Genomic DNA, 26,694 nt, shown 5'->3' with positions numbered 1-26,694 from the left:
AACGGAAGAATGTTCATTCTTTTCATTTACCTCTCCACCCCTCTGCTATCCTACATCACTCACTATATCTCGCTGTCTCTCTCTGTTCCAGCGGTTGGGTTTAATTGTGGCTGAGAGACGATTCACGTCTCCCATTAGCTTTTGTGGGCTCAGCGTTTTGCTTTTGAGCTCTTAATCTAGCCTCTGATGGGAATTTAATCTTGATTGACAGCACAATTACCCGTGACACACAAAAGTGTGTTCTATTAAACTAATATTGAATGTTTAGACAGTGGTTAACTACAGTATACTGTATTGAGGATGTGCTTGCTATTTTATATAGAAAAATATTACTGTTGTGTTTCTTTAATGTGAAGATGAACTTTCATTTTCATATGAATTCTTTGCACTATTTGAGGTCTGATTAATACTGATCATATTTTCAACCGTTTCTCCAGATTTTGTTTTCTGCAAATAAATAAACATAAAAACGATATTTTAATTTGAAAACTTTTAGCAGTTTACAGAAACAAAAACGATTATTTTACCTAAAGATATACCCATAAATAGTACATTTAAAAAAAAGATCCTTAATGTTTTCCACGGCTGTTTGTTTTTGGGTTTAATTTGTAGTGAAACCATGAGTAGTTTTCATGAAGGTCGGGAAGAAAGGTTTTTTTTTGGTTTACTTATTTTATAGGGATGTGCGGATGGTTCAGACATTAAAGGGGTCATATGGAGCGAAGTTTTCTGTGTCGTTTGTGTGTTATAAGTTTCCCATGTATGACGCGTAAAATTGCAAAAATTAAAGTGTCGGAAACATAAGATGCATTTTATCTAAAAGCAAATGCTAACCCAGACCTGCCTGAAACGCCTCGTGTAACCAAACCCCCACAAATCCACGTCAGTTCATGGTATAATTTGACTAAGACCGCCCAAATGTATATGCAAGTAAGGTGGGCCTACCTGTCAGTGCAATTGCTTTGGAACCTGATGTTCTAAATATGGTAAGAGGCGTTACAGTTACTTCACACGCTTGCATTATTCAACCAATCAATACGCACTGGTTAACTGGCCAATCATAGTACACCTCGCTTTTCAGAGCGATGAGCTTTGTAAAAAATGTGCATGTCCTCACGAGGAGCAGATACAAAGATTGAACGGTATGAGGAAAATACAGCGTTTTTTAACCTTCGTATAGACACATTGCCCTACATCCAAAACAAAAAATGTAGCCAATGGTAAGTGCCGATTAAATCAAAAACGTGTGGAATATGTTGGTTCTATACGCTAGAATTTCATTTGGTGGGGCCATTGATAAAACCTTTAAAACTTTTTGTTTTGACCTTGTTCATTTAAGTTAAAGAAGATTGAAATCGTGTATAAAAATCAGAGCCATCTTTATCAGCTGGTGTCATCTACATAATGGTATATCGGTACAGAAATATCGGTTCATATGTAATATTTTATTAAACAGCCGTTTTAAAAACCATTCTTGTACATGTGATTCAATATAATGGATGTACGAATGTATGTGGTTGAGTTTCTAACCCATTTAGTTGTGTGTGTAGCTGATGAGGAGGATCTATAAAGGGATTCCACTGCAGCTGAGAGGTCAGGTTTGGTGTCTTCTGCTCGACGTCCCCAAAATCAAGGAGGAGAAGAAGGACTTTTATGAGGTAAACACACACACACTTACTCATACACAGGGCTCCTTGTTTTATGGGGACTTTTTATAGATGTAATAATGTTTATACTGTTCAAACTGCGTGTGTATATTCTATACACAAAATTTTATGTTTAAATAAACATCATGGGGACGTTCAGTCCCCCCACTGTAGGGTTTACCGGGACCACACACACGTTGGACTTGAGTTCCCTGAGGCAAGCACAAATGTTATGGTTAAATATGACTTTCTAAAATAAGCAGCACCTGAGGTTTCGAAAGTAACACTTATGTGGTTTGACACACGCACCGCAAAATATCACTCGGACAATAGCAGCTTTACTAAAGCCCAGCAGCGTCCAGCTGAGCAGAAAACTCGCTTTTCAGTTTGCAGAACTGGACCTTTGTGTGTGTGTCAGAATTCATGCTGTGGTCTCGGAGCGTGTGCTTGGATTCATTTGTTGCCTGCCGAGTGTTTGACTGTAATTCATTGGAAGTTTTTATTGTTTATACAATCATTTGTCTCTCTCTGTCTCTCCAGAAACTGAAGGTCAAAGCAAGGAGTCTGTCTCCAGATGTTCGTCAAATTGATCTGGATGTAAATCGTACATATAGAGATCACATTATGTTCATGCACCGCTATGATGTCAAGTGAGTGTTTTACACGTGCACACACACACGCATAAACAGTTCTTATCTTATTGCATCAGTGCTCTGCTTTAATAATAACATTTCCCATAATGCACCACTCATGATTTCCCAAAATACAATTTAAAAGGGCTTAAAATGAGTAGGTCTTCGGTTTGCATTTATATCATTTATCATTTCAACCTAAACTGTTAAGATAAATGCAGGAAACATTATTGGATTCTATTATTTAACCACAGTTTTTATTACCTTCAGGCTTCAGTACAGTAGACTTTTATGAAATTAAAGACAGCCCTTTTCCATCCACACAGTCCGACAACTTTCCATCTTAAATAACACATTTTTCAATGAAAATATGATACTTGATAATGGCTTTAAGAAAAAAATGGGCTGCTTTACACATACTCCATAGACTTCCATTAGGGCCTGATCAGACAGAACGCGTCCTTTGCTGTGAGACGCACCTCTTTTGAATTGTTTTCAGTTTCCATTGTCCAATCAAATGAGAGGGGAGGCGGGGCTCACCTTGTGGCAACGAAAGTTTACATATGCTTGGAACGTCTGGAGACATGGAAGAGAAAGCTGTTGTGGCTGTTTCGGGTTACCTAGCAACATAAAAAACGGGTGTTTTGCGTTTTCGACCATGAAAAGCGCGCTCTGTGTGATCACACCCTTATACTGTAAATGCACTTCGGTTTTCTCAAACATATCACGGATGCTCTCTAACTTCTTACTTTTAAACCCAGAATTGAATTTTTGAGAATGATAAACATCCCGCCATGCACGGCTTTCTCGCGGATAATTGTTTTGCGAAATGTTGCATCGAAGCTTGTTTCAACTGGAGCGAATTGCACTATTAATGGAGTCCCTCGATTTGTGCTTTGTCGATGCTTTTTCATTTGCGTGCCGTATAGGATCCCTTGAGTGTAAAATACATTTTTACAACCTCCTCAGTGATGCTTCCATCTATCATAGCCATAAAACTGCAGCTCTGAAGCGAAATGAGAAAGTTGAGCGCCCAATTGCGCAAAGAGAGCGAGACGCCCACACCCTCCAATTCTCGTTGAGTTATTGGTGTATTGAATTATGACAGGGCTAAAGTGCGGGTATTGACTGATGTGACATTTACCTGGAGAGATGTGAAAGGGTCGGATCGTTCTCACAGTGTGACTGTATACAGCTGTGAGCGGGACAAGGAAGAAAACAGCAAAACACTTAGAAAGAGATGGAGAGAACTCTGATATGAAATAAATGATGTCATGTATCATAGAAATGCAGGATAATGTATGTGAATGTGTTGTGCTGTGTATTTCAGACAACAGGATCTGTTTCATGTGCTCACCGCATACTCCGTTTATAACACGGTGAGTCAAACATCCGTTTTCGTCCTCAGGTCTTAACTTTAAAAAGGTAGTTTGTCATCAGGTTGTTTCTCTAGACTTATATTAGAAGAGTAATCCAAGTCTTTTTTTCAGACATGAGTATGTGTTTGCACTTGTTTTATGTGTGGAAGGAACTGGCAGATTATGGATTCTTTCTTTCGGTGTGTAGGAGGTGGGCTATTGTCAGGGCATGAGTCAGATTACAGCCCTATTACTCATCTACATGAACGAAGAGGATGCTTTCTGGGCGCTGGTCAAACTGCTGTCGGGACAGAAACACTCTATGCACGGTACACACTCACTTGCTCTTTCCCTAATACAGTAGTACAGTAGCCAAAAGTGAAGATGAGGTGTATTGTACAAAATAGATGAAACAAAATGATTGGTGGAATTATTAGGGAATATATATACAAAAAGAACTTTTACAAACTTTGTGTGCAATTTTAAGATAAGCCTTCTTAAATTATTCTCAAAGCTGAGCTTCAGTTTATACTCCATACACACAAACGCAATACATTTTTATCTTAAATAAAATATTTGGATGAAGGAGGAAGATGTCAATTGTCGTCACTTTTGGCCACTACACGTACATACAAGTAGAGACCTATGTAATTCTCTTATAGAACACACATTTAGTAGAGTTTCAGTAGGGGCCAAAGGTCAGGATCCACATTTAAATGGATACTCCACCCAAAAATGAAAATTCTGCCATGAAAAGATGTTTAGAAGAATGTTAGCAACTGACTTTTCTGGGCTAGTCAAAAAATGGCGGTCAAAGGTACCCTAGAACTGTTTGTTTTACTAAATTCTTGAAAATATCTTCTTTTGTGTTTAACAGAACAAACATCTTTTTTTCTACTATGGTTTTCTACTATTTTTGTCAATTATGGCCCAGAAATATCAGTTTCTAACATTCATCCAAATATCTCTCTTTGTGTTCAACAGAACAAAGAATTCTTTACAGGTTTTGGAACAGCTTGAGGATGAATAATTCATGACAGAATTTTCATTTCTGGGTGAACTATCCCTTTGAAAATGAACTCAGAGCTGTTGAAATGTTAATGAACGTAATGTAATGCAGTTAAAAAGACGAAATGAAGCAAAATATTGACATAAACTTAACATTATAATTTTATTGTTCAACCTTTCATTTGAATTATTACAATTATGATATATTTTTCATAAAAATGTAATCATATTAGAAACAAATTAGAAGTATTATCCTCATATGCACATCACAGTTCATACTTGCAATTTGACAAATGTTAACTTGTATGTTTGCAGGTTTCTTTGTACCAGGGTTTCCTAAACTCTTGCGCTTCCAGGATCATCATGACCGCATTCTGCAGAAGCTGTTGCCCAAACTCAAACAACATCTAGTAAGACATACACCAACATTCACCTCCTTGATATACTGCATTACATTTCACATGTAAGCTGGCTCCAGGAAGTACCTGATTTTTTACATCCATAAAACCGCATTTATACACAGTGTATATAATCACATGTGAAGTCCTAACACGGGTCATTTCTTAACTATATACAGTTTCAGTTTATAGGTCGAGTTTTCATGACAATTACAGTATATGACATATATCAGCAATTATTGAAAAAAATCCATCCAGAAGCTACAATTCACCATTTTTGTACCTTTTTTACTCCAAAGCTTGGTTGAAATGGTGCTGTGATTGTTGTATTAACGTCTTTTCCCAAACAAACCGAGTTAAATCTCAGGGGCAGCTTGCAAACCCTGAGTCTCTTGTAACGGAAAGAGCTTAAAAGAAATGCCAGCCCCGGGATTCATTAAAGGGCAGATTATTTAATTAAAGGGACTATTAATAAATAAAGAGATAGATGAATGAATTCATTATATGTGCGAGTGAGTCCCCTTTGATATGGATTAAAATTCAAAGTATGATGAAAAGAGATACGCCTCACTCTTTATAGTCTTTTGTTTTGCATTTTCGGGCGCATATACTGTACAGTATGTCTATGTTTAGGATTGGAAACTATCATTTTACTTGGGTTATTTTTACTCTTGTGTAATGTGTACTGTGGACAGTGAGGGCAGTTTGAGATTCCGAAATGATACATTTGCCAAATTGTGCATTATGCAATGACTTACACTGCAAAATCCTGTTGTGCTTTCATATATACTGAACTGTGATAAAAAAAATCTCTTTCATTTTATTGTCAAGACCAAAAGTTTTAATGCAAAAAAAATATGTGACATTGGTATAACACTTTTACTTTGTACTATTTCTTTTTTATAAACGAAAAAGTGCATATAGATTGTGACTTGCCTGTGAAAACCCAGCATAAATCATTTTTATTTATGATTTACTGTATTCTACATTCAATCATGCCACATAATGAAAAGAACATTCTGTGAAAATGTAACCTTGATTTGTTCAATAGTGACTCACTAAGGACATGTCAAAAATTGAAATCATATTGAAATAATGATTGAAATCCAACTTTAATGTCAGATATCTCATAATATTAATAATTTAAGAACATTACAAACAAGGTTTGAACTTGTTCTTAATGTTGCTGTGTGCATGTGTGTTTGACATATGGTTCTTTGCCGCCCTCTACAGGATAATCAGGAAGTGTTCACCAGCCTGTACACCTTGAAATGGTTCTTTCAGTGTTTCTTGGATCGGGTGTGTACTCTTTAACGCACTTTTGTCATTTAGATAAATGCACTGTTATCATGTTATAGCAGTATGTCATTTTGTAGGTCTTTTCATGTGTGTATTTGTTTTTTTAATAGACTCCATTTACTCTCACCTTGAGAATTTGGGACGTTTATATTCTAGAAGGAGAGCGAATTCTGACGGCGATGTCTTACACCATACTCAAACTCCACAAAAGTAATAACACCTCAGATTGTGTGTGTTTACATAGTTATGTTTATGTATTGCTTAATGCTTATTATTTGGTCCTTCATACCTGTGCAGTTTACGGTCATTATAATAAGCTTTATTTAAAAACAATAGGCGTCTTTATAAATATCCAGGTCACCGTCTGTATGTGTAATTTGTCTTGTCTGAGTTTTCAGACATGCTAGTGTCACATTCTAGTTTCTTTTCTATGCGTGTGTGTGTTTTAGAGACCCTCCTAAAGTTGTCCATGGAGGACCTGGTCAAGTTTCTTCAGGTGACCCTGTCAAAGGATTTCTTTTACGAGGATGACATTGTAATAGAACAGCTTCAGAACTCCATTTCTGAGCTCAGACGCTCTAAACTTGAGCTGCCACCTCCAGGTACGGTCACATGTTTACTTACAAACATACAGTTCTATCATAAAATTTAAGGCTGCAGTATGTCGCCATTGACACATCCCACTGCAAACATTGTTAATCTGTTCCTCTTTCTCTCTCTGTTTCTATAACACACACACACACTTTCTGCTGCTATGTGCCGTGTGTCTAATCTGCGTTCTCTCCCTCTCGCCTCAAACGTAGCCTCTGCTCACACTAGTGCGTCTGGGAAAGGGGGGCACCAACCCTCCTACAAAACCAACCGGTGGGCAATTACATGCTGACTACTCTATCTGTCAATCAACCAACCATTCGTTCGTCTTCTCCCACTACGCACACGCCCTCCCCTCCTTTGTTTCTCTGTCTTTCACAAAGCCTGGGTTCTTCAGGACAATGTTTTTTTTTTGGTTCCGCTACACTGTTTCGGGAAGATCTCAGAAACATTTGTTGAAAGACTATAGAGACTGTTGCAAATCAGTACGCATTGGTTTATTTTTAATGATTTAGTATTATTAAGTATTTTATGTAGTTCTGTAGTTGCGTGTCTAACAATATTTTTGTTTGCAGAGAAAAAATAGTTCGGTTTAGTGACCGTCTGATCAAGGTTGGTACATGTGAACAGGGTCCAAAATTAACTTGATGCCTCATGTGCCATGCAACTGGTACTCGGCGGTTATTAATTTTGGACACTGTATGTGAATCAACACATTTTTGTCTTCTTAAATGTGAAAGGATTTATGTGTACGTGACTTCTCATGGCATTCACCGCCCCTCTTAACACAAACCAAGAGCTGCCCCAACCATCAGTATCTCTTTGTGTAAATGTTCATCATTCCCTTGACGTTCTCTTCAGTTTTCTTCACTGCGAACCTCGCGAATATTGTGCGTATACTGTGTGTTCCGAAATGTACCCAATGCATCCTTTCTCAACATGGTTTACATGTCACTCAGGCTTGAATTGTAAGTGTTGTGTTGATTTTTTCATTTAATTGTATCTATGTCTTCTTGAATCCTCAGTCTTCACAATCTGAACTTTGATTTGACACCAGCCGTGGATGTTTCTTTGGTTTCGTTTTGTTTAATCGAGTATAAACTGTAACACTTTTGCAGTTTGGTTCCTCAGAAAGACTGTTGCATGACTTTTGCACTGTGGTGTTTGTTTATATTTGTATGTTTTGAAGACCCCATGAAATTGTGTTGCGTGTTGACGTACTTCCCATTGAAACATAATAACGAATGGCTTTTTATTCGTTTTTTCCCTAATATTACAGAGATAGTAGTACTAATGTAGGGGACATTATCATTAAAGGCATTTCAAGGAATAGTTCACCGAAAATGAAAATACTCTCATTGTTATTTACCTCATGCCATTCCAGATGTATATGTCTTCCTTTCCTCAATTTAACTCAAACGCATAATTTCTTTCATCTTCTAATATGGAACCCAACTGTTTATGAAGCATCAAAAAGCACATCCATCCATCAATAAAGTAATCCAATTGAATCTTGTTAGTAATATATGTCTTTTAAAACAAAACGATTCATATTTCAAGCTTTTTTAGCCAAATTAAGATGAAAACAAACAGGTTCAAGTGACACATTCAAACACAGAGGAATGTCCGTAACTTGAAATCTCATTGGTTTTCGCGTGTCTCGTGACTAGTGGTCATATGCATGTTTCGTCACAAGGCACACAAATACCAATGAGATTTCAAGTTTAAAGGGTCAATCCGTATTTGTCTGCATCACTCGGATCTGTTTACGTCCGGTGAACTACTTCCTCAATTGGGTCCAAAACTGCGCACTTAAGTCCCTTTTTGGTCTATTTCCTGGAAGAGAGAAACTGTAGAGTTTAAACACAATTATGCATTTAGATTGAAGCATAATAAAGATGATCTCAAAGCCAATAGACACCACCCTAAGCAACTCCAAATGTGATTTCGTAGGGTCTTAAAAACTTCTATGCGTCTTGTGTTTACGTCGACTCTAATTGGCTGCTCTGCTATCGCCCACACAGGTAAAGACGATGAGTTTCCTAAGAAACCATTAGGTCAACTTCCCCCCGAGCCTCCTGGATTGGCTGGATCAGCGACCAATCACGTGGGTAACGGGCAACCGGTCGGACAGAAAGTCGAGGGTCCTCCTCGTGGTCATAGCCCTGCTGCAAGCGCCGTCAGTAAAGAAGCAGGGTTTGTACGCATCTCTGATGGATCGCCTGAGAAGCATCAAGAGAGCCGGCCGACAATCTCCCTGGACAAAGTGCACCATCCTGGCAAAAGTGAAAGGGAGAGGGGAGCGGACCCTTCCAAGGAAAAGTTCCCAACTCCTAACAGCACGACAGATAGTGGCAAAGTATCGACCCAAAACCAGATACATCGCAACACCAGTGCTAGATCTAGCATGCGCCGGGACATCACACCCCGCTGGGTCAAGCCTTCCGAGGTCAAACTGGAAGCGGTCAAGGCGGCAGCACTACGGGAAAGCCAGTCGAGTCTAACGACGGGCGTTCCACCCTCCCCGAGCCCCCAAACTCCAGAGGAGGTTGCAGGGGCACAACGGCGGCCACGTTCCAGAGGGTTTGCGGCAGGCACCAACCGCGCATCCAACGCCTCGCAATACGATAATGTACCGGAACCGGATGGAGAAGTCATGGAGATCATAGAGCTGGAGAAGCCACCATCTCGCCCTCCCTCCCGACCACACGGGGGACCCTCTATGAAGCAAGGCAGCCCCACCCGTCCCCCTAGTGGTGGACCCAGTGTTTCTCAGAATAGAATGCCTAAACAGAGCATGATGTCTTCCAAACCAGAACTGCGTGCACCTTTGCACTACCCACCCGGCATGACGCCTGTCTACACTACCTACTTATCAGATTCTCAGCAAGAGGAGAGACCGTACGGCCCGCAGTTTGGCGAGCTAATTTACGCCACAACATCACGTACCTCATCTAACAATTCTCCAGAGAAAGCACTAATGCACAACAGCTACATAACATACCGGCGGTCACCACCCAGCATGCCCCCTTTAAGGGTAGATCCAGCGGAGCTTCAAACCCAAATGGACAGTGTCGGTGAGAGCGGGTATTACCTGAGACAGCCCACACGGTTGACGGGTTCTCCCGCTTATTCAGCCACAGAACTGCAATATGAGGGGGGATCCAGGCGGAGAGAGGGCTGGTATGGAGAAATAGAGGCGGGGCCTCCACACTTTTCAGCAGGATTACCTCGATCTCCCAGCTTCCAGAAAGCTCAGCTGTCTCCCCTTCACCCCGGTCAAGAGTTTTCCTTTGCTCCCACGGCCATCTCGGATGCTGTGCTCAACTTTAGAGGACCCTACCAGGAGCATTCTGGCAGGCAACAGCTCCCCCCGCTGTTTGGAGTTCAACACTACAGGCAAGCGCAGGAGGCCTTTGCAATGCAAGAGTCAATGTTACTCTGAGGTGAACAAACTGGATTAGAACTAAATGGACTAACGTAAGTGATGGCTAGCGAGAGGTTTTGTTGTTTGTGTTTTGTTTGTTTCCTCTGCAAGTCTTACTGTAACAAACGGTTTGTCAGTTCCAACCGTTTGTACTGTACAAAGACTGACTGAAAAGAGTTTATTTTTGTTCCTGTCAGTTCTTTAACTGCCGATGTGAGCTATATAATGGTTAATCATGCTACGAGAGATTTTTTTTTTTGGTTGGCACACTGAGATATTTAAATGGATTTCCGGAGGGCTTCTCTCATATGGACACAGTTACTGGTTGACATCTATTTTTTACATGTTTCAAATATAAATACTTTATAATTTGATTGTGAATATATTTTTCAAGAACAATGACTTGTGTAAGAAAGTATAATCATGAACAAACTATAACAGTGAAAGAACTGTTGGATAAAACCTTTCAGTGCATAGCTACAGTGTTCAAATATTTTTTGTCACGTTATAAGAGTTCAGATATTTTATGTTAAGCTCAAAGGGAAGTCAATTTAGGACGCCCTCAAAACTTTTTGCCAGTGACCTGCAAATGCAATACATTATAAATCATGACTTGATTCTGAAAACCACAAATACCGAATCTAGACTACACAAGGTAAATTATGTCACTTTTTAATAGTCAAAAATGTGTTGTGTTATCTGAATTCACAGTATGTCTGTGCTGCAGTGTATATTTTAATATCCAATCTTAAATCTTAGAATGCGATAAATGGTCTAGGTGTTTGTGGTGACATGCAGCTGGTGTGTGTGAAAGTCGGTCCAATATGTGTTATTACCTGGTAAGTCTTCTAATAATGAACCTTTATGTAATTGCGAAATTGTTTAATTGCGGTTTTACAAATAGCACAGGTTTTGTGACGGGATCATGCTATGAGTTAAACTGACACAGATCTATTGGTCCTGTTTTGTAGGTGCGCCGTTTTCTAATCTAAAAAGGGAAACTAGATTGAGCTCCTTCCCTCATAACCCATTGACCTATTTTTGAGGGGCCGCTTCTTGTCTTTTTCTAAAATCAGCTTGAAATCATTGACTTATGGCTCTTCATGTGTTAAAACCTGATACGAATATATTTAACTAAGCACACTGCTGTTCTGCATGGGTCATCCGACTGGGTTTCGGCTCTGATTTGTATGTTTTATTGATTTTCATGCAGCGTTTTTCAAATTTTATTTTATTTTCCACCGGAATATGATGTATAGCTGGGTTTTTCTAATTTTATTGATTAATCTGTTTATACCTGTCTTGATGGCATCTGACACTACCAACTCAATTGCCACTTTCATTTCTCTAACACACACCCAATATATATGCTGCTTGACACGCAGTAAGTTGTCTGCGCTTCAAATACCACAAAAACTGTCTTCAGACTGTATGTTGTTTTTAAGCATAGATTAACTTTATCAAAATATAACCTGTCTATTAGCTCGACCGGCTTTCCAAACAGCTTCCACAACATTCCACACTCTTAAGGTATTCTTTTTATTGATTTGCATTGATTCATATCGCTGCAATAATAACAATGTTAATATTTCAATGTTTTATTTGTTAAAAAGCAAGCTAACTTATTTTCTGCTGTAGCCCCAAAATGGGTTGTCATTATACAGACTTGTTTATTATACCCATATTTCATTTCATACAACATCCCAGTCTTTTGATTGTTGGATTGAACATTATTCCGCTGTTAGCCTACTAAATGCAACTTTGTTTTCAGATTGTCCCTTCTCTAATAAACAACATGAGGTGGTTTAAAAGACAAGTGCCAGTCATTATGTATGTGTGTGTTAATGTTAGAAATATTTCATTGTGTTCTCGCACGCCAACAATCAGACTTTTACATAAGGCACATATGAAGGAATGAGGAAGGAACAAGTTCATCAGAACTTACGGGATGGACAGATACTGTAAATGTAAAGGTCACAGGGGCCACAAAATGTATTTGATCATATATAAAGGCTATTAGATTACAACAAAATATCAAACCAAACGGCATCCGTAAACGCATGAATTTTAGACCTTCAGTTTTGTCATTTGAATCGATTTGTGTCAAGGTTATTTTAGTGGGTGTTGGAAGTCAGTTTACTTTGGCATTGAACTCACTATGGCATCCAAACAGAAGTTTCCCACTTGTTTGACAATTTAGAAAATGTACACATTTTATAGTGTGTATATTTTGTTACACTGTTAAACCTTAATATAAAAGTAAACAAATAAATGCTTAATATATTTATTTTTAATGAAGGCCTCTTGGTTTGATTTTTTGTCATAAGTATTTAGACACTTCACCTTCAATGCTAGTTGCAACCACCAGGTGTCTCCCTTCTTCTCTTAAACAGACACCACAGGTTCAGTATATCAATTAATCTTCATTGATTATTATTCAATTTATTACACTGGAATTGAATAAATGAGAGAAAATAAATTTAGGTCGTAATGACAAAGAAACATTGTCCCATTCAAATACATTCACGAAAATCTTGATTTAGCATAAAAGCTTTTAACGTTACATGCTAAGCTGATAGATCATACGATTATGGGAAATGCAGAGATCGTGGGTTTTATTCCTGGGATGTTGAATCCGAAATTCTGTACTGCAGGATGAAGCTATTCATATTTAATCCGGAAACGTCTCGTGAAAATTTAAGAGACCGTTTTTTGTTGTGAAGATAATAGACAACCGCTGGAAACTACGTTAATAATAAGAATGATTGATGTGTATTCTTCATGTAAAGGAAGTCATAGGACTATGGCTGTTATTTCTAGCTCCATTCTTTGTCTAAGCAGATCAGCGTCGTGGAAACTGGGAGATCGAGTTTAATCTCCAGCCGTGCAGCTCACAGGAAAACATCCCCTGGCGTGAATGGTGGTCTACATATCGAGCCCCCCTGGAGGAGAACAGGACATTCTGTGATAAGAAAAAGGTGAATTAGATGAAAAACAGAGACCCAGACAGTCACCTGACATTAAAGCATTCTTGACATGCTTTGTTTAGGAACAAAGATAATATAACAAAAGTGTTTTTTACTGGCTTCAATGGAAACTTTTTTTAAAGACATGAGTCACGCGCATCTTCTAAGAACAATCAATAGAGCTTTTTGTTTTTTTGCAACCTATCATTAACGAGAAGCCAAAATAACCAAAGAGACCGACCTTGCCAAGTCTAAGAGTTAAAAATCCTTAAAGGGATAGTTCACCCTGAATAATATAATCCAAATAAAAATTCTGTCGTCATATATTCACACGCATGTCATTCAAAACCTGCATTTGTTTGTGGAACACAAAATGAAAGTCCGCAGGTTTCAATGCGTTTTGCTTACGAATGTTCTTAAATCGGCGATCCGCGAGAATTTGGGGCTTAAAATAATCAGAAATCAATTTCTGAGTAAATACATACATACGATGGTCTTATCTTAACCTGATTCACATCGATAAGCTTATAATAATGATTTAATATTTGTGCTGTATGGTCGCCCCATGCAGGAAAATTGAATTTGTAAGAGTTCCTCTTCGCGTCATTACATCACGTCCGTAAACGGCTAATTGATCACGTGTGTATGTGGATGCCGCTGCAGCGGCACTGCTACGGGTGACAGAATGTTGTTCATTCTTAAAGCTGTTGCTTTCAATTTAAATCATCGTCTAGATGGCTGTGTTTAAACGTCATCATCTTCAACATCTTAATTCATTAATTTCTGATGCTGATTACATCTGAGGAATCATCTGTTGTCAATAACAACGTAACTTCGCGCTCAGGAGAGCTAAAGTGACAGCTTCGTGCTAAATCAAAAGCTAATATATACGGGAATTTCGAGAACATCTGAAATACTTGCATTTAAAGGTAAGACGTCACTGTCGAGATTTGTTTTTAAAACGTCTTTGTTTCATGTTGTCAGAACAAGAGCGTCAGATATTTTATGTGTTCAGACGAGATGTTTAAGATATATTACTCGTAGGACGTAAAGTATGCGGTATTTTCCGTTTTATTTACAGGTGTTGTCTACATATGGCGCCGCGATATTAAACGCCACAATCAATTCTATATTAGTGATGTTTTTACACGTTTCGCGTTTTCTCTGGTATAGACACGGTCACATGTTACTGTCACCAGGGGTGCTGCCAGAAATTCTGGGCCCTATGGAAACTAAAATGTCTGGGCCCCCTACATTTTATACAGATACAATTTAACCCAATAAACATGCCCTGTATACTTAAAAAAAGATACTAAGCACATTGCATAGTTAAAATATCTAAAGATGAATAGGCCTACAAAGCCTACAAAAACAAGAAAAAAATTAACATTCACTTAACACTTAACACTTAACATAAAAGGGAGAACATTTATTATCTCAATTACACGTTTTATTCAATTTTATATTATTTTTTTCTTGGGCATTTTATTCATATTAAGAACGTCAAGTTTGACAGCATCGATCGTAGCAGCAGCACCGTCACTTCACAGATCACACGACACGGCAAACTGATTTTGTAATTTTTGAAGCATGTAGATTACTTTTTGTTTTGCAAAGTTATCATCATGTGGCGAACAGAGACGTGTTTAGAGGCTTCAATCTTCGCGAAGTTTCGCGCTTAGGCTCACCTTAATTGTTCGGCTGAGACGGGGGATGGGGGACAGGGGCGTAGCAAGCTTTTCAAAAGTGCGGGGGATGGATGTTTTGTTTGTTAACAACGAAAATGTTGAATGTAATGACAGAATGGTACAAAAGGTATAACATCCAAGATATAAAAAGCTTCCCATTTAAATGTGTGATACTAGTAAAGTATAAAAACACATTCGGAACACACAGAAAATAAGTCAAAACTTTGTTGTGAAAATACAGAACAGTAGACTTGCTAATGAATCAGAAATACTTTAATAATCTCAGGGGGAAAAGGGTAAACTTGTGGTAAACTTGATAGTGACATGGGTCTGACACTGTGGCCGCTAAAGTTTGCTTACTTGCACCTTGAAAAGGGGAGATATAAAAAAACGCCACACAAAGCTTTTTCTCTGGTGGTGTAAATAATGTAACAATTTTATGTTTTTAAACATTAAAATAATATACACTTTTCGTTCATAGTTCTTCAACAGGTACAATCAAACATAATAGGTAAGTACCCACAAAAGTATTCAGCTAAACAAAAAAAGGAGGACAATTTGTCCCTCCTCCTCATCAATTCCCTGCCTTCTTCATCACAGTTACTTTATACATTAAATGCCACATAAATAAACGAATTTAGCTTCTGAACAATATCCCAATTTGCAATTAGCATTAGTCTAAAAACTAAATATAATTGAGAAAACACTCGACATATCAACTAAACATAAACAGAACATCTCCCCAAACACCTATCAAGGTTATTTAAAAACCTAGAAAGCATAAACACTCATTCAAAGTCGCTGGAAAAGGGAGACGTAAAGAACCAAAAGATCCCGCCTCCTCAGCACGAGCTGACCGATAACACACTAATAGAGGCGGGACTTAAGGCAGAACAGCCAATCACCATCCGGTCACACTCAAAGCCGGTGTTCTGATTGATTGGGAGGGGAGAGAAGAGGAAGCAGCCGCAACGAGCGTAGACACAGAGCGGACAGAGAAACGGAGGACAGACTGCTGTAAGGCGTTTGTACAAAACTGCGGAAAAACTGCACAAAAAGTGCGGGTGTTTAATCCTCTCAACGGGAAACGTGTGGGTGTTTTAACACCCACATCCCCCACGGTTGCGACGCCCCTGATGGGGGACGTGGGGGAAGGAGGACGTGGGTGTGCAGCAGCCGCTGAATCTGTGTCTACGAGACATGATAACCCGTCCCGGAGACAGCAGAGATGTTATTATTGTTGGATGTAAATCATAATTCAGTAATTATTTTACTTAGCTAGCTGGATAAAAGCAGGTCATGTAGCAACAAAAATAAGTTTTGGAATACAGGAATAGGGAAAGCTACATTTCTTTTTGAAAAACTGTGTGAAATACTGTCGACTTTGGCGTTCTCTGTCTTCTCTTTCCTTCTTTTCTTTCCGTTTTTGATGCCCTAACTTTTGATGTCACTGTTTGCGCTGCATCATAAGTCCAATAAGCATGAGACGCTACACTAGCGATCGTAGCTCGGACAGCGCAGGTGGAATGAACCATTGTAAGAGGGAGGGGTGTGACTGAAACAGTAAATACATTATTTGTTTTAGACATATTTAAATCTATGGTCAAAACGGAAAAAAAAAACATTTAGTGCACGAGAGGCCCTAGCACATTTAATGTATGTATAAAAAAAGAGAAAATAAATAGGAAACTAAAGGAAACTAAGGGGGTCTGCTCTTCTGGGCCCTAAATCAGCCTGGGCCCTTAGAATCGTCCTAACCTTCCACCCCTTTACGGCGCCCATGACTGTCACGTTGATATACAGATGTGCTCTGATGCGGATTGAGTAGTCGGTCATTTAGCAAACCCCATCAGACTTCCAAGGGGGGGGGGGGCTCAGGATGACTAATAATTAAAAATTACACAAAATGAGCATTGAAATACATTTTAAAACAACTAAGCGCCAATATATTTCTCCTATTATTTTCTCCATTTTACTAAAGTTTTTCCAGTAAATTCCAAGCTGTGACCAATTTAATTGGGTAGAAATTTCGTGAGCGGGAGGGGGGCATTGAATATTGTGAATAGAGTGGGGGGGGCCTTGACGTCAAAAAGGTTGAGAAGCCCCTGCTTTAAAAACATCAACAGATCACCCTGGCTAGACTGGGAGACCAGGGGCCTCATGTATCAACGCTGCGTATGCACAAAAACGTTGTGTACGGCAGCTTTCACGCTCACTGTCGGATGTACTAACAGTGAAATTAACTCAACTTTATTTATATAGCGCTTTTTACAATTTTCATTGTTACAAAGCAGCTGTACATGAGACACATTGAATACAAGAAAAACAATGGCATATACCTGTAAAAACAAGAAAAAGATGACAACAACAAAAGACAGACATACAAATGCTCCACACACACAATATGCATACATACTTACTTACACACATTGACATAGACGCACACACGCAAACACACTCCCACACACGCACAGTGAAAGCACACATTTGGGATAAAGGAGAGAGAACCTCAGGTCAAATATTAGACTGACTATAAATTCTTACATGCAATATTAATTATGTTTAACTTCTAAATTCTAAAGCAGCCCCCCCCGGCCAGGCAAATAGTGCAAAACAATATGCAAACGGTGGCGAGGAACCCAAAACTCCAATTGAGAAAAAAACCTCAGGAGAACCTAGGCCCAACCAGGGGATTCCAGTTCCCCTCTGGCAAAAGCTGCTGCCTCTGCACAAGCTCTGCACAAGCTGCACAAGAAATTAACGTGTGAATGCAATTACAGCTTTGTCCGTACACAATGTTTTAGTATGAATTCAACGCAAGTCTTTGTACTTGAGACCCCAGCTCCCGTAAACGGATTTAAGGTCTTAAGGGCCGTTCACATTTTAAGGATAACCGTAAAAAATAACGCTTTTAATATCGTTCTCAATACAGCAGAGTAGCGGGATTCACACCATAACTATAATGATAAAGATATAGAAAACGATATCGTTGGGAACACTTACAGAACGATTTTTTCCCAGCTGATGAACGATAAAACATACTGTCAAACAATTTCAGGCAGACAATGTTTGACTATTGGTGATCACAACGTGGCTTTTATGTCAGAATTAAAGACTGTAGTGGTCAGAAAGCGCATACGTTTATGAGTCAGCAAGATGACAAAATATATGCTTTACATCTCGGAAATGAGCAGCCTTCATAGAGAGCATGCAGCCCTTGCATCAGCAGGTCATCTACATTCATTTTAGTGACTGAGAACACTGCAGCCTTAAATCAACATAAGATTATTGTTATTGTTATCGTCCACAGGTGTGGATGCAAATATAGTAACTTTATAGTAACTTTATAGTTCTCGTTATAATGCGAATGGCCCTTTACTCCCGGTCCTGCAGACCCACAGCACTGCACTTTTTGTAACTTTCCTTTATTTACCAAACTTTGATTTGACATGATTTGATCTAAATCAGATTTAAAATGTCTGGATTATAGGATGTTTACACACAGTGGCCATGCCTGCATCAACATCTGGAAAAATCTCCTCAGATCTTGTACAGTCATATCCCCAAATCATCTGAACATGCAGATGTACACATGAACACACTCTCACAACATAGTGCACCCTCATGCAACACAACTGAAGATGAGCCTGTCAGACTGCAGCTGGTGCGGCTGACTCAAGAGTTAGTATTATGTGGGTTTTAAACCGTAATTATAGGCTTGAATGCGTACAGAACTATGCGGCCAAAATCACTGTTACTATTGCTCATATTTAAGATTGTGGATTTGAACAAATCCGTAACCCTAAGTATTAAACTTTTGTGCTGACTGAAAACCTCAAAGGCTTACTTTAAAACAGGGACCCAACCAATATTTTCTTTTGAACTTGGGCCAATAAGCTGCTACAAAGAAGTTTTTAAAGCATAGTGTTCCATAGTCAGGTAAGTGAATTGTCACATCCATAACGTTATTGTCACATCCATAATGGTCCATATAGAACGTTTAGTGTGTGACACAGTTCTATGTTTACATTTATTCATTTAGCAGATGGTTTTATCCAAAGCCGTTTTCAAATGGGAGAGACTTTAACATTATGTTAATTAGCTTCCGGTTAGTGCAGATTTTTGATGTAAGGAAAGAGTTACATTGTTGTAAAGCTTAGATTTAGGGTTAGTCAGTTCATTTACATAAACATTTATGCATTTGGCAGACGCATTTATCCAAAGCGACTTACATTGGATTGTATTATACATTTGTTTCTGACTACATCCCCTGGGATGGAACCCATAACCTTGGCATTGCTAGTGCCATGCTCTAACCACTGAGGCACACGAAAGCTGTTCAGTGCAGAATAGGTGTGTTTTCATTTTAATTTTCAGTTATAGTCTGTTATTATAGTTGTGATGGAAATAGAAACCACTACTTTCAAAATGTTGTATTTTTTCAAGTAGGTCAGTTCAATAGAATTCTAGGTGCATATTCATGTATCATGTTTATTGATCGAAGCAATCTGTTCATTGTTTGCACTGTATGAAAACTAGGACAAAAGTAGGCTGGAATTTAAATATGATTTACCGTCCATGCTTTATAAAGGAATCGGTCTGCTTTGAGTTTGTGGAAAAAAATGTTTTGCCGTTTTCCAGACAACTTCTGAGACCTTTGAAATGTGTTATATTCCACTGTCTTAACACGGTAACACAGACGTATTCACAAAACTAGAGCACATTTTAAAATCAGCACAAAGATTAAAGAGGAAATGCAAATGTTTGCGGGCATATTTTAACATGTTTTGGTTACGTTCTCGAGGCAATTGTAGCCTATAGGCTTCACATGCATCATTAAGTCTATTATCATGAATAATACAGGATATGGTGTACAGTAAAGAATGAACTTTCAGCGTCAGGTATGTCATTTATCTGGTTGTATTGTTGCCCTGAGGGACTTTGGCGATACGCTGGATGAGTGCTGCACCTTAAACTTGACAGCTGCAAAACTGAACGGATCCCTATTTCTATTAATAATGATAGACATCCAGCAGAAATTAAGTCGTCTGGTTTCAAACCAGTTTTATTCAGCAATTATTTTAAACAATAGTGTATAAAACTGTATAGGGAAAGCGTGACCGCAATATCTGAGTGTCATTATTTATGTATTCATTTTTTGACATAAGAAGGACAACTTTTTCTGTTTGCTCCATTCAATAAACAGAACATTTTGCTTAGTTTTGTTTTCTTCTGGAGCTTTTGAATTATGTCCACTTCAAGGCAGTAAACACATATTTAAATAGTATTATATATGAAGAGTTCGGTTCCAAAATGAGATCCAGTTTTTTTACTGTGCAGTCCAATTAATATCAAACAAACTGCATTTGGTCTGTTTTGATGTGTGCCACGACAACTCAAAAAATACAACTAATTAACACAATAAACACAATAAAAACATGTAAACGTAATAAAAAATACGTCATATTTGCGTCTCTCATTTTGGAACCAAACTATGTGAATAAAGTCATGCAAATGTTTTACAAAGTAGCCATGACATTGAGAGTTTGTCATTGCAACGCTTTTGTTATATCTGCTGAACAGTTTGTTGTCAAAATAATCAACAATTTAATTGTATACATAAATAATTTGGTTTCATTAAAAATAGCTGATTATAAACACCGCTGATACTTATAGCTTGTTGAACGTACACGAGAATGCGCTCGTGTGTGTGTGTGTGTGAAGCTCCGCCTCTGACTCCTTCCCTTCAGCAGCGGCACACACACGCGCTTCGATCGCACGAGACTAGAGTGAGTTTAATACTGCAGTATGGACGAAGACATCTTCATATCACTCATAACCCCGGCAGGGCAACATCATATCAACTTTCTAGGCACGATATGAGATCATATGAGAGTAACTTCACACACAGCGCAACACCAACACAGCAACCGGAGATATCAAACCTTCACACAAGGCGCAAGGTAAACTCAACATATTCCGATATATTCATGCATTAATAAGCCTTTTCTTTTTTGTTTAGTTAAATAATACAGTCACGCGGTGTTGTTCTAATTCTCGTTAACCTTGTCAGTTTGGTTGTGTTTGTATGCATGCTAATTAGATTCATTATGCTCATTATTATGTGACGCCGCATTTAAGTAGCCTAACATGACATTGACTTCTAAAGCTATAACTGAAGCACTATGTTAAAACTTTATGTACGTTGAAATATCAAGTCAATTCAGTTCCATATGGCATATGTGCATTGGCACCTGATACTTGTCAGCTCAGCTTCCTCTCTTAACCCTTAATGTTTAAGGCTATTTCCTAATGGTGTTCTGTAGACTACATAGGTGACACTAAACAATGACTCTTTAGCCCGTTAAATAAATGCTATACTCGCAAAGATTATGAATATTAGTGCTATATTGAAAACGTTTGATGTCAAGAAATGTATTGGGGATGGGACAATACGCGTGTCTCGCGATACTTGTGTGCAGATTCAATATATATATATATATATTGCGATAATTAAGCAATGTGATTATGTAACTTTTAGGAATTTGATATACCAATTTATTGTGATTTTCGTTTTGCATGCTTGGGATTTAAACCGGCTTCTAGACTAGGATTTGACAAGGTTGGCACTGGTGGCACCAATTAGAAATCAGTCAAATAAGTAACTCAGTAACTTTATATCACATTTTTAACATTATAAATATGATCGCATGCTACTTATATCTTTATCTGTTGTAAACAACAGGAGAGCACAATTCCTCTGTGCGCTTGTGGCCAGGATTTGTAATTTGGTCTCATCTCGGCTTTATACTGATGAGATCGTCTAACATGTCTAGTTTAGTCTGACTTAGGGCTCAACAATAAGGATTGTTTCTACCTGCCATGCCACAATTAAAAGGAATAAATCAACAAAAAATGATAGCAATAGCTTAAATGAATGTAATAAAGCAAACACTGTCCAAGAATCCGTGCGTCTCTCAGGTGTTTCAGATTGATTAACAGTTATCGGGTACAGAAATGAGAAAAAGTAATCAAATGTAAAATAGCACTTCACTGTACAAATAAATATAGTTTAAACTTTATCAAATTTACAGAGGTAGATCTGTCAGAAGTGAGTGTTTTTTTAGTCTTGATGAACATTAAAACAGGTATGCTATGTTTATAATGCTGCTGCTGTCCATATAAAAGCCAATCACGTTTTCCAACTGTACGTTCACACGACTTCCACAAGAATGCATCAAAATATGGTCCTTCTATCATTATTTTGTGTAGATATGTATGTTTAGGAGTGATAAGACGTGAAAGAGAACTCAGTACAGCATTTTGCGCTGTCTGAGATGCGCAATACATTGGCAGCGCAATAAAAAAAAAATCGCATTAAAGTTTAAATAAATATTCGTCATCTTTGCTTTCACACTGGTAATGTCGCAGTCTAGATTTGGATTTACAACATAAAGGTGCAGAAAGAATTCTGAAAGAGGGTTCATCCTTTGCTTCCGCCATTTTTTTTTTGTGTTCTCGTGCCAGTTTGAGATGGATACAACATCATCTAATACATTTTGCCCTCTACTGGAATAACGAGTAACTTCGGTCACCTCTTAGTTCAAGTAAAATAATTAAATATAAATCGATTATGGTATAGAACAATCGATTCTAAAATCGTTTAAAAAATCGTGATAGTTAGGTGAATCGATTTCCCCCCATTCCTACAATTTATAAGTATATATTTGATTGTATAGTTTGGTCAGATGTGATCTTGGATGTGTATGAAATTCTAGTGAACATTCTACCTAGACAGCATGTTGGACATCTTAAGCGTGGCATTTTTGAGTATACTATTATTCTAAAATGCCTATAATGCATAAAAGACTCTTACTAAATAGCCAGTGATGCAATTATTTCAATAAATCAGCAACATTAGACACTGAAATGTATTTTTTCAATCTACAATTAGATTCAAACAAAACTTTGTTTTCCAATTTTACTAAATCAAATTAAATAAAAATGTATCAATAATAATAAAGAAGAACCCACTTATGTTAAGAGGTTGTAATGCGTTTTATTCATTGAATATCTTTTTGAAGCCTGAGGCCAAAAGGTGTTTAGTTAGCACCAGACAATAGAAAGTATCAAAAACATGACTGTCCTCTTATGTTTGTTTTTATGGTTTTTTCCATTGTATTGGCTGATAGTATGATCGTCCTCATGCTTTACCTGTTCCTCTGGTCCTGGCTGCCATCCGCTCACGGTTTGATCTTTAAATATCACAACAGCTTGGAAATGGAGCAGTATCTGAAAGGCATCAACAGCACTTATCCCAGCATCACACATCTACACAGTATTGGCCGGTCAGTTGAAGGTAAGACACATCAAGATGCAAAAAAGGCCATCATGAAATGTTTCTACATTAAATCAAAGTAGATGGAGATGTATGGAACATACTTTTTATCAGCCGGGGTGTACTAGGGAGAGGAGTTATGACCAAAATCCCGTTCACACTAGGAGTAATTTTATTTTACAAATAAAATATAAACAAAAATATAATTATATAGAAACTCAAAACATTTCCATGTCACACCCCTTTTAATAATACAGTGCAATTTCTGCTCGAGACTCATTTGAGGGTCCTCCTTACATTTTGACACATGTTCATATCTGCAAAATGTAAAGTTATTTGTACAGTATTTTGTATGTTAGCAATTTGTTTAGAATCCATTGGAGGATGTCTATTGACTGTGGAGGGTTAAAGGCATAGTTCACCCAAAAAGGAAAATTCTGTCATCTTTTAGTCACCCTCTTGTCAAAAGATATTCTGAAGAATGTTGTTAACTGGCCCACATTCACAATTATTAGTCCATACAGCCAGTGCTGTTTGGTTACCAGCTTTCTTCAAAATATCTTCTTCTGTGATGTGTGAAAGATGTCATGCAGGTTTGAAATGACAAGAGGGTGATTAATGATGACAGACGTTTCATTTTTGGGTGAACTATCACTTTAAACACTTTCTAGGCGTGTATGGGTTCTTCAGAAGAGCATGCAGTGTGTTTGAGGCCAGGCCTATGGTGACCGGTACATGCAACAGGTCCAGACTTCTTGCCTCGCCTTTCATCAGAGCTTATTTTGTATTTTTACGTCTCTTCAGGCAGTGGCAGATTGAGCCAAATGCATGTTGTGCCATAGCTTCAGTGGAAAACTTTAGGAAACTTGCAATGAATATGGATTAATGGCACATTTTATACAAAGCTAAAACATTTTTACAATATTGTTTTGTGTGTGCTCAGTGTGCTTATTTTGCTGAAATCTAGAAGCAAAATTGCCCAATTTTTTTATTGCATTTGTAAATGTTTTTGGACACTTTATGTGGGAATGGCATTTCAAAACATCATAGAAGTATTATTTACTCCAAGGGAAGACAATTTAGAGTGTTAAAAGTTATATTGTATGGACATTTATTGCTTACCAAATGGATCTTGTCTTTATTTAATGATTAAGATAGACTAGACCTTCATTAAATGAGCAGGTTATGAGCTATTTAAGTGTCCAAATACAAGTTCTTTAGATTTGGTACTTTGTCCAGGCATACCGAGACCTTCCAGTGTGAGATTCTCTATGTAATACTTTCTACAATTCGCTCTCTGATATGGCTGGGGAATTTTACACCAGTACCTGATACCCTTTGTAATATCCCTTGTAAGTGGGTCATTCCCATCAGCTGTTTCTGCCCTGTAGGTGTTGATCATAGTAACGTCAACACAAAACAATATTTTTACTTACTGAAAGTGATGTCCTTCCAGTTTGATTACATTTTTACCTGCATTTGCACACTGTAGATGTTGACAGATATGCAGTATTCATGATTATTATAACCTTTGAAATAGAAATTGTATTACTGGCACAAGTATATTTGGTACATCTTGGAACTCCTTAGACAAAACATTTGATTGGAATCTTGGCATCTGGCTTAACCTGTGACTTGTCTTTTAGTTTCGGGTTGCCAAATACAAAAGCGTTAATTGTGTCAGAGCGGTTCATGTCAGTGACAAAAAATTCCACTGAGATAACACCTCTCATAATTGTGATCAACTTAACATGTCTTTTCCAAGCTCTTACTCAAGTGTATCTTTAGAAGAGTAGTTAAAAAAGTGTGTGCTTAGACATTTCATCATTACCTTGCTTGTCAATGGTCAAATTTAGAGAACTTCAGCCTTCAGATAAGTACAGAATAGTTAAAAAACATTGGACAATCACATGATCTGACCATCAGAGATTGGCATATAAGAAGCCATGGACAGTAAATATCCTCTTGCTTATTTGCCATAGGGTCTGAAGTCATTTCTTATGCTTAAAGCATAGTGTCATTGCACCTTTTGCTCAACAAAAGGATTCAGGGCAACTACAATGCCACGGTTCAAAGATCTGACTCTGAGCCTATACACCCATACTGAATGAAATGTTTTGATGCAGCCTGTTTTGTCTGGGGACATTTGCAAGAATGGTTTGCACATCTCCTTTGTTATTTGAAAGGGAAATCAGTGCAACAACTAAAAGTTAGCTTTTTTCTACAGTGTGTCAATCTAACAACAGTTGAACGGAGACGGTAAATACAACCCAGGAACACAACGTTTCTTCTGTGTTGGAAGAGTAGCAAATAAGTCAGACCTTTGATTTACAGATAGAAAGGACATTGTTTTAAAATGTATTATTTAGCTCTTTAATTCCATTCTATAGGTTAAGGCTTAAATTTAACCTAAATTTCAGGAAATTGAATGTTAAACTTTCTTTCCTGGGGCAATTTGTCACTAACTAAATGTAGTAATTTTATTAAATGGTCAACATGCTCACATGGTGTTAAAGATTATAGGATGTTGGAGACATTGGTTAATCTTTGGCGAAACTGCTGTTAGTCTGTGACATTTTAAATTAATTCTGTCCGTGGATCAAGTTGCTCTTTTGGCTCGACACAAAACCATCATTGAGTAGAACACATCCGCTGCCAAGCTCTCTCTCTCTCTCTCGCTTGTCTCTCTCCTTTCGTCCTTCTGATTTAAATGCTAATATGTCGTTGTACTCAAACTCGGTGGTCCTCCATAAGCTACTGACCAAATCTCTTTTTTTTTTAAAGAAAAGCTGAGTGCCCTAAGGGCCCACTTTAGTTTATTAAAACCTCAAGTAAACCTCTGCGTCACTGTTAAAGATCTCACCCAGCTATGGCAGGCAGGTGTCCAAAGCTAATCCATGGACATCATATCTTTTTATCTAGATGACAGAGATCCACTTATTAACCTTTAATGAAGCACTGATGTCTCCTTTATCTCTTGGGAGCATTTAGTATTGGCTGATTGTGGCAAATAACTCAACCCCGTTCCTCAAATCCGACCGCAAAGACATTGTGTAGCCATTGTGGGGTCTTGCCCCGTCCAACTAACCTCTTGTTGTAATCCTTCTGAGTTGCCTATTTAAGGGCAGGAAATGAAAGACCCGACTTGACTTCCAGTAATCCAGGACACCACCTGCTAAATCTGGAAGACTGTCCTTGTTTGTTGACCTCACTTAGTTTGTTTAATCAGTGTTACAATAACCCATCAAGGCACAAAGGGTGGTGTACATAGGATATGATGGTCTCTGATGTAATATTTTGTTTTGTATGCTTGATTTGTTAGGCCTTAACTTCAGCACAAGAC

At 38.0% G+C, this 26,694-nt stretch overlaps 2 protein-coding genes across 4 annotated transcripts in view; both read left to right on the top strand.

Annotated features, from left to right (window-relative positions):
* The window catches only part of usp6nl (USP6 N-terminal like), a 51,377-nt gene extending 39,208 nt beyond the window's left edge, over positions 1-12,169 (top strand). For all 3 annotated transcript variants that reach the window (XM_056748121.1, XM_056748119.1, XM_056748120.1), the window contains 9 exons: positions 1,551-1,658; positions 2,187-2,296; positions 3,609-3,657; positions 3,845-3,965; positions 4,960-5,054; positions 6,276-6,341; positions 6,452-6,551; positions 6,791-6,943; positions 8,957-12,169. In XM_056748121.1, coding sequence (XP_056604099.1) covers positions 1,551-1,658; positions 2,187-2,296; positions 3,609-3,657; positions 3,845-3,965; positions 4,960-5,054; positions 6,276-6,341; positions 6,452-6,551; positions 6,791-6,943; positions 8,957-10,377 — 2,223 coding nt within the window. In that variant the 3' untranslated portion in view covers positions 10,378-12,169. The remainder of the gene's footprint in view (positions 1-1,550; positions 1,659-2,186; positions 2,297-3,608; positions 3,658-3,844; positions 3,966-4,959; positions 5,055-6,275; positions 6,342-6,451; positions 6,552-6,790; positions 6,944-8,956) is intronic.
* An 8,595-nt stretch (positions 12,170-20,764) lies between these two features.
* Positions 20,765-26,694, top strand: part of cpm (carboxypeptidase M) — a 30,530-nt gene continuing 24,600 nt past the window's right edge. Inside the window, exons 1-2 of the mRNA XM_056748854.1 lie at positions 20,765-20,976; positions 23,206-23,372. Of these exons, the coding sequence (XP_056604832.1) occupies positions 20,903-20,976; positions 23,206-23,372 (241 nt within the window). The 5' untranslated portion in view covers positions 20,765-20,902. The remainder of the gene's footprint in view (positions 20,977-23,205; positions 23,373-26,694) is intronic.

Source organism: Triplophysa dalaica, chromosome 5, assembly GCF_015846415.1.
Source record: "Triplophysa dalaica isolate WHDGS20190420 chromosome 5, ASM1584641v1, whole genome shotgun sequence".
Lineage (NCBI taxonomy): Eukaryota > Metazoa > Chordata > Actinopteri > Cypriniformes > Nemacheilidae > Triplophysa > Triplophysa dalaica.
Note: the sequence above shows the minus strand (reverse complement) of the source record. Positions and strands in the feature narration are given on the sequence as shown.